Source organism: Anopheles nili, chromosome 3 (assembly GCF_943737925.1).
Source record: "Anopheles nili chromosome 3, idAnoNiliSN_F5_01, whole genome shotgun sequence".
Classification (NCBI taxonomy): domain Eukaryota; kingdom Metazoa; phylum Arthropoda; class Insecta; order Diptera; family Culicidae; genus Anopheles; species Anopheles nili.
Window position 1 is genome coordinate 44,853,139 of NC_071292.1, and position 12,714 is coordinate 44,865,852.

Genomic DNA, 12,714 nt, shown 5'->3' on the forward strand with positions numbered 1-12,714 from the left:
TGGCATAAAACGCATAACCCCCGTTACACAAAATGGCAACACTGAAAGCACAACACAAACATCGCCAGAACCGCGGAACTAACCCAGAATCAGACATACTCCCAAAAAGCCTATCGTGTCGACGTCGTCGAGTGCTTTTTTTTTGCCCCAGTGAACTGCAGCTAAATTGATTGTGCTAGAAGCGGTGTGCCAGTCCTGTTCTCTGTGCGCGAGCTTATCTCATGCGCTGGTTGCCCCCAAGGTGATTATGTTTGCACGGTAATTTCGGCGAACCATTATGTGTTTGTGCAAACGATGACATGGATCTGGCCGCTCGTGTATGCGGATGAACCGAAGGTGGGTCAAAATTGAACCTTCGCTACTTTTTACGTGCCCAAAAGCGGGTGCGCTCTAAACATGGTTAAAATTGTCAACACGCTCCAAATTCCGGTTCGTTGGGAGCGTTTTTTTTTCTCTTGTACCATCGAGAAAGCGAGCGGCGTTGTTGCGTAGACTGGATATGCCTAAGCAATCGTTCAGCGGACACATCTTTCTACACAGGATTCGCTGGTAGTGGACCTGAAATTAGTCATGATGATGGCACTAGCGAAAAAAAAACCAAAACCATAGATAGCCGTCTCGGTATTTTCCGTGTCAGGAAAGAAGGTCAGTACGGACGTGACGATGTAGCATGCTGTAGCAACCACAACCGTCCCGATCGTACCTGAAGCGCAGGTGCTGCTTTTTGTGTTTCTCTCGAGACGGAGAGACGCCCTGATCCGCTCGAAACTAACCTAAAATTGGTCCGCAGAGACGCAAGTTTAAGCTGGCTGCGGTGTCTGCCACGTTTGCCTGTTGCTTTCGTTACATGCGAACGTAACGTGCTGTAACGGTTCGTACCGTACCGAAGGACCGCTGGGTCTTTGCTTTTCCGATATTTACAGGCAGTACAGGCTCCATTAGTTGCGTGCTTGATGAAGGCTTTCCCGATAGCGTCCCCATTGGCCATTGGCCACCCGTCGATCCCTCGCAGAACGGTTAGACGATGTTGCTTCCCTCCTGGGAGCCTGCCGCACGACGCTGATGATGTCCTGGGTGTCCTTTTCTGGTGCAAACGTCGGGTGCCAGCGGTACCGGGATGAAGGACGGTACCGCGGGTGGACCGCATACCGGGCCGAGGATAAATCGTTAAGGAATTTCATCGCCGCCAATCATCCGGTTGTACTCGGTGTAGTTTTTAATCATCTTCGCCCTATCGAGGGACTCCCGCATGAGTCGTTCGTTCTCTTGGCGCACTGAAACGAGCGGGAAAAATGGAGAGGGAAACCCATGAGCGTGTATGTGGCAGAGCTCCAGAGGGAGACAAGAACGAATCTCATCCACCGTTAGATGGGAAACATGCAGCCACACAACAGAAATGCCACGTTCCGTTCACGGGAAGGTTGAATGACAAAAAAGAGGCAGAAATAGAGAAGACAAAAAAAGAAACCGCCCTTCAAAACAACAATCCCATTGTACTATTATCAGGCCGGCGAACAGCAATCACGATAGACCCCGGCGGATCGTACCCGGTGAAAGCGCGCACACTCACTCACACGACATGGGTGGGCATTATTCTTATTTCACGGATGAAGGGACTGGCGATAAAGCTCGCAGAATGCGACCGTGCTCGGGTATTTATCAGCCTGCCTGCGTCTGTGAGCTGCGAGCGTTTCGCAAATCGACGCATCGCTGCCGGTCCGATTGATGACATTAGATAAAATCTTTCTTCAGTTCCGCTCCGGAATGTGCCGGGTCGGAATTGTGGAATTGAGCGTGGCGGTCGCTTGTTTGTTGTACCGAATGGCATGAATATCAATCTTCTCGCTGCTTTCGACGCCGTCCCAGGCCGTGGATTGAGGTAAATATAGCTTGTTTGCTTTATTGTCAATACAATCCCTTCCCGGAACAGGGGATGGTAATTTATCGATTGGAAGTGCGCGGCCGGATGGGGGCCGGCGTTTGGGTAATGTTCTAGCTAATCGTAAAAGTGGGTGAGTGGATGTGATTAAATAGTTTATTAGAACGATAATTGATGAGCTCGCATCTCTGCGCCATTCAGTAAGCGGTAATAACAGATTGGCAAATGTGAGTTTATTGCCTACTTGAACCAAACGGAAGGTACAATCGGAAGGAATCGGATGACCGAAATGCTACGAAGCAATGTGCAATATTTATCTCACTCGCACGGCAGTAAATTATTGTTCACAAATTCGAGATAATTATCATTCATCCCTGAACTTTTCCTCTCGAGGATAAGCATTGTTGATAGCCCTAAAATGAAGTGCACCGACAGCAATTTGTACTTATCCTAAGGAGCAGCCGTTGGATATAAGTGTTGGTACAGCTTGGTCTTACCTGTAAAGAAAGAAACGAAAGAAAAATAGATAATTATTTTATAGCTCCTTTGCAATGGGCTTAGTATTATAATCGAATAAATTGTCTTCTTCTGAAAACTCGATTAAATTTACAACTATCTCCACCGTGGCGTTAAACTCGCATAAAGATAAGATCACAGACAGCAACGATCCACTGGTGATCGGGAAAACGGGCAGTAAGGGACGCTAAGGGACAGCATTATCTCAGCATTATAAGGGACGCGCTGGGTGGATGGTGGCAGACAAAAAGCCTAGAAAAGCTCGTTGAAATAAAATTGATTTACGGGATGAAGAGCTCACTCCTGCCCCGTTGAAGTTGGCAGCAATGAGATGGTAGTTTAATTTGAATTAAATCAGATTGCTCGGGAGGGTTAATTTGCTGTCTCACCAGCAAACTGGTCGGGCACTGGTTGGCAGCGTGGTGTGCTGGTTGGTTGGCAAATGCTTGGGCGGTACCGTACGGTACCCAGCATCCCTCCAGGAAGTAAGCTGCCAGCGAGGAGCGATTGCCCGGCAAAAGTAAATAAAACTGCAAATACCCACGCACCGGAGGGCAACCCGTTGCGGACCATTTCGGTTTCGGTTTCATCTTTACCGGATCGAACCCGGGGACCAGTGTGCCCGTGGGTTCGCCATGTCCAACATTTTCCGGCCCGGGCGGTGGGATCGTCCCCGAAATTTAACGGTCCGGGGGAAGCATGAAACAATGGAATTACATGGAATTACCATTGCTTGTTTTATGGGTTTGCTTCGTGTGCCGGCGTGTGCGTTGGAGAATCTTTCGCATAAGTCTCCTCCTCTTCACTAGCTGCTCGTAAAATGTCAAAGACAGACGATGGTACGATATCTGTGTGTGTGTGTATGTTTTGTGCTTTTTTCCACCTCTGCTTTCTGTTTGTTTCTCCCTCGTTAGGATGGCGCGTGGGCCGATGAGGGTTTGCTGGTGGGTGTGAGCAAAATAACCTAAACCAAAACACAGCAAACGAAGAAAAAAAAACAAACTTTTCAACCGAATGCCTGCAAAAAACGGATGGCAAAAAAAAAACGCTCCTTTTAAGTACGCTAGTATGCGGGGCATTCCAGCGTTTGCGTTATTTTCCTAGCGTTTGCTCGAATATGCCCTCACCGTACCATGATTATTTTATAATTCGCTGACGGAATTTAGTGCCCCAGGCAGCCTTGAGAAGGATGTGGCGTTGGAAGGACAATATCCAGATTAACCGCCGATGGGGCACTAACGAACTCAATTGCTTGGAAAGGGAACTGTAGACCACCAGGTAGAGGTGTGTGACCCCGGGAGTTAAGGTGAGCGGTAACTTGTGCGGCATCTGTTCGGTAGCACACCGTCGTTCGCCTTCCAAGGACACCTTCCGTGGACAGCAGGATACGACTGTAGTTGAAAATAGAACTACGGTAACGCGACAAAATCGAACCGAAAGACGGCGTTTGGAAGGACCGAGATGAAAACCAAACCACTCGAAAATTGCGAACCTTTATTTGAAATCTGAAATCAATATTGCGACACGACGGGGGATAAGCAAGAATTGGTGTTGGAGCAGCTGAGCATTTTTCACAAACATCAAAAGTAGATAGCGAACAGATAAAAATATGTGAACTTTCCAACCGAGCCCAGCAGAACGCTGACCAACGACTTTATTCGCCGAGCGAGGGGAAAATCGAATCAACAGCAAAGCAAAAAGCTTAAAAGAAAAGTAATTGCCTCTAATAGTTCCCCCTCCTCAGCAGTGTTTGCTCTGGTTTGTACTTTGAAGAAATAAAAAAGCTCTTGAAGTGATTTCAAGACACTTAATAGACGGTTTCAAGCTTGTTTTGTTCAATATTCATTTACACAGTTTATAGTAGCTAAAGCTCTGTGAGAAATAATAGCAACAGGAAAACTGTGTGATTTTAGTAAATGTAAATTTTGACGCCTACGCACGTTTTGTATTGAATGCTTCTTATTGTTCAACAAATGTACTGTTTCGCAAGTCTCAACCAATCTTGTAAAGGATGAGTAACGGTTGAATTCGATCAAAGAAATTCCGACAGGACAAAAGAAATATATTACGCTTTCAGAATTCATTAGCGGCGATGGTGAGAGTTGGAATTTTTACGAATGGTGAAATCAGTTTGGTATTTAACGTCTTATTTATTGAGACCATCAATAGACAAGGGTAATGAAAGTTTTTTATGACTTAAATGAGTTGTATAATAACATTCGGTAAAATGTTACCAATGCTTGAAAGAAATAAAACGTTGTATTTTCGTCGGGTAACAAATACACTTTTCTGACATTTTGCGGTCATTTGCAGTTAAGTAATATGCATTGAAAGAAGCTGAGATAACAAGCATTTGAAATTAATTAATGAACGCATGATGAACACGTGTTCAGAGAAACATGTTCTAATAATATCAACAGTGTAAAAATATTGTTTTACAACAAATGAATATATTTAAATGATGATAATTTTGATTATTTTCATAACTTTCATCAATTTGTACAAAAAAAAATATTTCCTTTCCATTTGCTGCACCATGCGTGAAACACCATGCGTCTCCATCAGAAAGTTTGACGATACTCTTCGAATATATTAGTTCAATAAAATCGAATGTATTCAACTGTAGCTAATGTTTTATGAATTTTCGATATTTTTAGCATGTTAATTCGTTAAATTCATTTAGCTCCATAACGTGAAACGAAGTGTGACACACTATGTGTCTCCTTTAGGCAGTAATATGATACTTTTCCTTACAGCAACACAAAATATTTCTTGAATTTATTTTATGTTACATATAGAATTCAAATTAAAGTCGAAGATAAAAGATTGTTGATGGTATTCATAATTGAGTCACTTTTCTATTGTCTACATACAATAATGTTTGTTTTGCATAAAGTGAATTATTCGTGACCATTAGGTGGCACCATGCATAAAACACCATGCATAAAACACCATGCGTCTCCATCAGACAAAGCTACGCTATCATTACCTATAAATTTTTTCGTTAAAATAATGTATTTTAGGAATAATAACAAAGCAAAATAATCAAAATAGTAACATGCTTTGACTAAAATCTAGTGTGTTAGACTTTTGCTAATGTATTATCATATGCTGGGAAATTTTAGGTTTATGATTAGCTTTATTCATTACGACGAACAAAAATGCTTGAAATTGATTTAGTTCATCCGTGTTTGGTGAAACGGTGCGTGAAACACCATGAGTCAATAATGTTTAATGCATAATGAAGCACTCGTCTTCATTAGATGACAACTTGCGTGAAGCACCATGTATCTCCATTAGGAGGGTGCTCGATAGTTGAAGCATTAGCGTGTGGCACAAACACACGATAGTATCGGTATCGAATCTCGTCTGAGCCCCCCGGACACAGGACTGACTATCCTGCTACGAGTAATTAAAAAAGTCATAAAAACCTTGGCTAAGCATAGCAAGGTAGTCCATGTTGTTACGACGTGCTCAAATGAGAGCGGGCCAGCATAGAAGAAGAAGAAGAAGTTCTCCATTAGATAATATTATGATACTTTTACTTGAAATTAATCAAAAAATTTGCAGCTGAAACTAAAATATTTCCAGAAAAAGTTTGATATAATACTATAGATTGCTTGTAATGTCAAGTATTTTGTTTCGCTATATTATTTTCGACGATCATAAATGTTTTATTTGTATTTAGTGTACCATGCGTCTTCGTGAAATGACGTGGTGTGTGAAACACCATGCGTCTCCATTAGACGGTGCCACGATTATCTTATCTACAATGAGCTACAAATTTTACTATATCAAATACTTTAAATAACGTGAAAATATGATTTTACACTTGGAACACAATCGAAACTGAAATTGAATGTATTAGATTGTTACTTATATAATATCTATTGTTGATAATCTTTGATTTTATGATTCACTATTTTCATTTTTACGAGCAAAAATGTTTGCTTTTCATATAATACACCATGCGTCTTCATTAAGTGATATGATCCGTAAGACACTTGTTATGATAAACGTGTTTTTAGAAATAAAATTTCATGAGAAACACAATTCAAACCGAAATTGATTGTAGTAGAATGCTGTCATTACTAGCACTATTTACATTACTAGTATTTTGAGTGAATTTTTCAACTAGTTAATTATTGGTATTTTGAATCTTCCAAATTATTTTTTTTGAATTAATAGGATTCTATTATATTTAGTGTACCATGCGTCTCTAAAATGGTCCACGATACGTGAAACACCAGGCGTCTCCATTAGACAGTATTTTGATGCTTTTACCTACAATAAATGATTGATCAAAAGAAGTTTTCCCCAATGCTTTAAGTACATTGCATTTATTGATACAAAGCCGTCAAACGAGTCATACCATGAAAGTGAACTCAAAATAATCAATCAACTAGGATAAGGTTGTCCGCTGCACGATAACCATAGACGACGTAGAACGAAGCTTTTGGTGCATTCGTTTAAGGTAATTTATCAAAAAACAAAATTGCGACACATGAAGCGAGCCAATTACTTTCGAATATCACAGGTAAGCGCCAAACTTGTGTGTCCTTACCTGATGCCGGGTGACCTGCCTATGCCATTCTGGGCTTTACTTGTTGGCTCTCGATTTCATACTGTTTGACACAACAGTTTTTCGATGAATTCATCGTTTTTTTTATGGGGTTTTTGACCGAAACCTTTTGCAACCGCCACAAAAACACAACCTCAAAAAACACGCACACACACACACATAACTACGCGCAAACATGTGGGCACAAGCACTGGCAGCAGCCGCAATGGGAGTAGGTGTTCCATTTCCGCTGTTCTCGTTACAGTTTAAGGCCACTGGCATTGAAGATCTCGTATTAAATGATAGTGCTGCAGGTTCACGATGAAGGTAGTAGTTGAGGTCGAGGCAGCGGGACAGAGCATTGAATTTCAGATCGACGAGGCCCTCTCATGGATGTGCAGCACCATCCAAGGTTAATAATTAACACCATTCCGAACAGTGTGCGTGCTTGTTGCCGGTTGCCGTTGAATGCGAAGTGTAAAAAAAAAGAAGAGTCAAACAACAGCAATTTGCAACTGAAATCGAACCGCAGGCCACGCTCGAACAAGGACAGTGGACGGTGCACAGTGCCAGCTGATCAAACGGAACTGCTGATCAAACGATACGCTCCACTGAGGAGCGAAAGTTGCGTAAATGTTTCTTTGTGCAGCCAGCACAGACGAGAGTAGGCGTGGCTGAATCTCGACGCCTTGCTGTCACCGGGGCGCCGAATAAGAACTGGTTCGATAGTTCACGAAGTTGTTATTTTCGCACTGCCGTTCGCGTTCCACTGTTGTAATAAATCACTTTTCTTGCATTACAAAAAAATTCTTCACAAATCCACCATTTCGCCGGTTCGATTTTGGTTTGCATACACGGATTTTATATTTATGGGTTATCCTTTTATCTTTAGTTGTTAGTATAAGTTATGTTCACCTCGTGTTTTGACGTTTTGCTTTTGATTAAGTTTTGTTTTGTGTCGGTTTTTGTTTTTTTTTTCTTGCTTGTTTAACGTTAATGGTTACTTTGAGTGGTTTAGAGTATGTTTACGATTTTTCTTTATTGTTGATGTGATGTAGTTTAGGGTTAGATGCTGTGTTTTTTTTTGTTTAAGTTTAATTACTGTTTGCACTAGCGGTATGCCTCGGGGCTGGGATGCCCGTACGCCACACTCCGTCAAACCCACCCGGTTTAGTTATACACTTTTGTGTTATTTTGTTGTTTGTTTGGTTTTTTTTTATTAAAATGTTTACCGATTAATGTTACACCGTCTGTTCGCGCCAACGGGCTCGCGTGTTTCGCTTTATAGTTAACGAACTGGTTTGTCATTTGTTTAGAGTTATACGTTTACGTGTTTGCGTGTAGTTTTGCTTTTAATTGTAATATTTGGTTTTTTGGTAAGCTACGTTACTGAGTACGGTACTAGTTTACATCCACTTATTGTATCGTATTGTAGATTGCGCGGTTACTCCACAGCTATCGGTTATCGGTTATCGTATCCACACACGCGCCGACTTTCGTCCTGTCTCGAGGAGCCTCGCACTTCGCCATCATCCTTCACGATCATCGACCACTCTACCCACGCACCTAGGCAACCTCTACTGGTAAGCTCCGTTACCCGCTCGAATCAGTGCTGCCCCCGGGCCCGAGCGGAAGCTACCGGTGGCAGAAATGGCCGGCCTCCCCAGTCTCGCCGTTCGTCGCGGTTTGTTTCTAAAAAAATTTGGCCGCCCACGTGCGTAACGGTTCCGTCGCGCCGGGGTCGTCCTTGGCACTTCGTTGGATATTGTAATGTTCCTTCCACTACCACTTCCGGTGTCCTTCCTCCGGTGCGCATCCGGCTCAGCTAACGGGTGGACGGTGGCGCCGCCGTCGCTGCCACCGCCATCCGCCAGGACACTGCGCCGGCGGCGGCGACGACGGCGACGACGTCGCCCCAGACGCTACTAACTGCGCTGCTCCACCAGGCAGCTGATCGCATCGGGTGCAACAGCTCCTCCACCTACGCCACCGCCCCCACCACCACCACCAGCGCCGGCGCCGCCGCCGGTACCGCCCGTGCCGCTACCACGCGCCTGCCAGCGCGAAACAGGCGCATTGAGCGGACGCGAGCGGCTAAAGTTGCCGCATCAATTGGCACCGCCATTGTAGTGCTTGGGCGAGTCCTTCGACACCATGTACGTGGGGATGGCGTGGATCGGTGTGTCGCGCGCGAACGTGTACTGTGTCTTTGTTTGCGAGGACGAACCGCCACCACCGGCACTACCCGAGCTGGTGTGTGTCAGTGTCACCAATACAGCCAGCACGCTGAACAGGGCGAGCGCCAGGAAGACGGTCATCACGATGCAGACGATGCGCTTGCGTTTCTTCGACGATTCCGTGTCATCATCGAAGCTGCTGCCGGTCAGCTTTTTGTCGGCAAATTTCCGACGTCCTTTACGGGACGCACCCAGCGACTTCTGGCGGTTCATTTGGTACGTCTTCATGATCACACCGTAGTTGATGTCCATGATGTCCATCGGGATGGGCGAGATCTCCGTGCGTCCGATGTCATCCAGCATCAGGCTAGAGGAGAGCTTACGTGACGCCTTATAGATTTTGTCCGCTTCCTCGGGCGTAAATGCCATGCTGTCCTTCCGATACGGACTTCCGGTGGCGCTGATGATGGCCGGTGGCGGTGGTTCGAGATCAACGATGAAGCTCTTCGATTTCTTCGCTTTGAAGTTGTCACGCGCATCCTGCCGACCGTTTTTGTACCGCAGCGAGTACGACTTCTTCTGATCGAAGATGGGTGACTTTTGCGGCTTAAAGTCATCCAGAAAGGGTGGGTTTGGGCTGAGCAGGTGTGCATTCGAGTGCTGCAACAGCGATCGCCGGAAGCTGCCGCCGCCACTGCCACCAACGTACGGCAGCGCCTGATCGAGGCTGGTAGTGCTGTTCTTCGCGTGGCTATACTTCTTGCTGTTCTGCCGGCTGACAAAGTCCGAGAACGATTCACCCTTCTTGTCGGAGCGGCTGTTACTGCGCGATCGGTAGATCTCATTCTCGAGCGATGCGTTCGCTGAGCTGAACTTCTTCGTCTCACGCGGGCTTCGTTCGACCACTTCCGCCGGCATATCCTCACCAAGTGAGTGGAACTTGACCGAATCTCGTCGCAGGAAGGCTGCGTTGCGTTTCTGCTGATCGTTAAACGATCTGTGCATGTGACAGTTCCGTCGATTCGCACCCACATTGGGTGAGTGCTGCCGATAGCCAGCTGCCGTCAGCTCTTCATCATCATCATCATCCTCATTACCAGCACCACCACCACCTGTGGGACCACCACCTGTGGGACCACCACCACTGTCCTGCTTTACCAGGTACTCACGCGGGTAGATATGCGTGTGACGCACGCTACTATGCCGGATGATCGGTGCTGCAACGATCTCGTCCGGATTCGAACCACCACTGTTGCTGCGTGAGTGAAACGATGTCGCCTTGCGCAGCTGATGCATCGATGGTGAGTACACGTGTAGCGTGTCAGACCGCCGAAACTGCTTCCGAGCGATAGCCCACGGGTCTTCGACCTTCAGCGAAGTCGGTGAGGCCTCACCACGGAAGAACACCTTCGGGTCAGGTGAGTGCTTTGCCATCGCGATCGGTGACAACCGCTCGACCGGGCTATGGTGCACGATCAGGCTGCTATCGAGCAGTATCGGGCTACTTCCACCTGGCCCACTACCCGGAAGTGCTCCTCCACCTCCACTTCCGGCACTACCAGGTCCGCCACCACCCCCACTGCCCGGCGAATAGTTGTCGATGCGCACGGACACAGTCCGATCGGCTGACTTGAGCTTCGGTGGTCGCTTCTTGCTGATCTCCATCATGTCGAGGATGGCTGGATCCTGGTGCGTACTCGCGGACACCTTGGCCATGATGGCCGGTCTACGCTGCGCCCACGTGCCGCCTGTTGCCCGCCCCGGTGCAACGTCCGGGCCCCGAGGCGCGTACCTGCGTGTCGATGCTATCTCGGCCCTGGTTCGGCGCGGCTAGTACTGCGTGCCAGTACTAGTGCGGCCTAGCGAGCGATGAAACGAACGAGGGTACGAACTGACGTGCGCCTGCGCGATCGTTCCACCTGACACGGTGGCTTAACCTTACACACCCACACCCACCCACACACACCCACTAACACGCGCAGCCTGTTATCGCAGGAGCTCACGATGGAGACACCCGACTAGCGGTCGGTGCGAACGGTGTGCCGCAGGTTGACGCAGCTGAGCAGCCCACGATTGGGGTGCGAACGGGACGGGTGGTCATTTGGGAAGGTGGCTGGGGCGCGTCCTGCTTGCCTTACAGTATCACAAGCAGCGTCACGAACACGACCAGCACTACGTATATGGGGATGATTATTGTCACCATGCGGACGCACTTATCTCTCACTGCCGGCTCGACTGAGGTGTTTTGAGGTTTGTGTTTTTGCAGGTTGCGTGTTGCGGTGTTGATGCCTCGAGCTGGTGCCTTTTTAAGGACTCGTGCTGTTCTCGTATGGCACTGGTTTTGACTCACTGCGTACTAAATGCTCGAAGCGAGTGCCCGATCCTGACGCTGTTGGGGAAGAAATAATGCGCGATGTGTGTGTGTGTTCAAAGCTTTGCCTACTCTGTTGTTGTTGGGCTTGTGCCCAAACTCAAACCCTTTGAACAGTGTCTATCATCCTCAAAATGGCCATTTTGAGAACTTAGTTTTGGGAGAAGGTGATCGCAAATGGAGCTGTTGGTGATGGTGATGATCAGTTCGTATACGTTTTGTTTCAATTACTACCCGAGTGAACGTTGCAAACAAAACAGTCACTTAATATATTATGTTCAGACTAACAACGGTATGGTTGTGTAATGTACTTTGTGTAATACAGTACATAATGTAATGTACTATAGTAACTCATTTATGTTTTGGGACACTATTCAACCGTGTCTGAGATTTATAAGACATACTAATAAGCGGAATTGTTACGTTTTAAAAATGTTTGAAAGTTTCATAGTAAAAATACGAGTTATCTTCAACATAAACCGTACAAGGGACGGCATTATCTCAGCATTCCGAGTGTAGGGCGTTATTATTCTGTAACATGCTCTGGTATATTTTTAGACAAATGTAATTCAATAAGGCTTATAATCCGTCGTAACTTGAAATGAATAATTCACGTGGGATGTTTATCATATTTCAAGAAAAGCAGTCTCCGGTGTTGAAAAACCTTGTCTATCATGGTGAATAAATTAAATCAATCATGAATGCGATCAGTTTTTTTTTTCATGCCGATGTATAAAACTCAAAAATGGTCGAAAAATGGTTCTGTGGGTGTTCGGTTATTTGATCGATTCAAAACAATCGATGATGTTTTAGGACTTTAAAAAGTTGCTATTGTATCATGTAAGTGATGCAAACATATTTACCAATAAATTGTTTTGCAACACATGCTTCTTAAAACCAAAACAGAGCATACGTTGACTGTTCTTATGTATTTATATAACCGTAACATTCGCTGTAATTACATAATTGGCGAATTATGAATTATAATTATCTCTCCAAATGAATTTGAATTGGCAATTCTAGCAATCCATGGAATAACGGTACACTCAGTAATATGTTTATTCGTTTATAATTTTCATTACAAACAATTTAAAACCCCGTAAATCTATCGTCTTTTACAATTTAAACCCCATCGCTAGTGGTGAATACAAATGCACAGTATGCAGGCTGGAGCAAGCGTGTTCTATAGAAAGAATAAAGTCTTTCAAGA

The 12,714-nt window shown here is 45.4% G+C and overlaps 2 protein-coding genes across 2 annotated transcripts in view; both read right to left on the reverse strand.

Moving 5' to 3' along the window:
- Positions 1-1,167: 1,167 nt before the first annotated feature.
- LOC128723262 (uncharacterized) overlaps positions 1,168-12,714 on the reverse strand; it is a 52,736-nt gene continuing 41,189 nt past the window's right edge. The window contains exon 6 of the mRNA XM_053816982.1: positions 1,168-1,274. Within this exon, the coding sequence (XP_053672957.1) occupies positions 1,168-1,274 (107 nt within the window). The remainder of the gene's footprint in view (positions 1,275-12,714) is intronic.
- On the reverse strand, positions 9,065-10,849 carry LOC128723263 (uncharacterized). Its single transcript, XM_053816983.1, has one exon. The coding sequence runs from the start codon at positions 10,847-10,849 to the stop codon at positions 9,065-9,067; it is 1,785 nt and encodes a 594-aa protein (XP_053672958.1).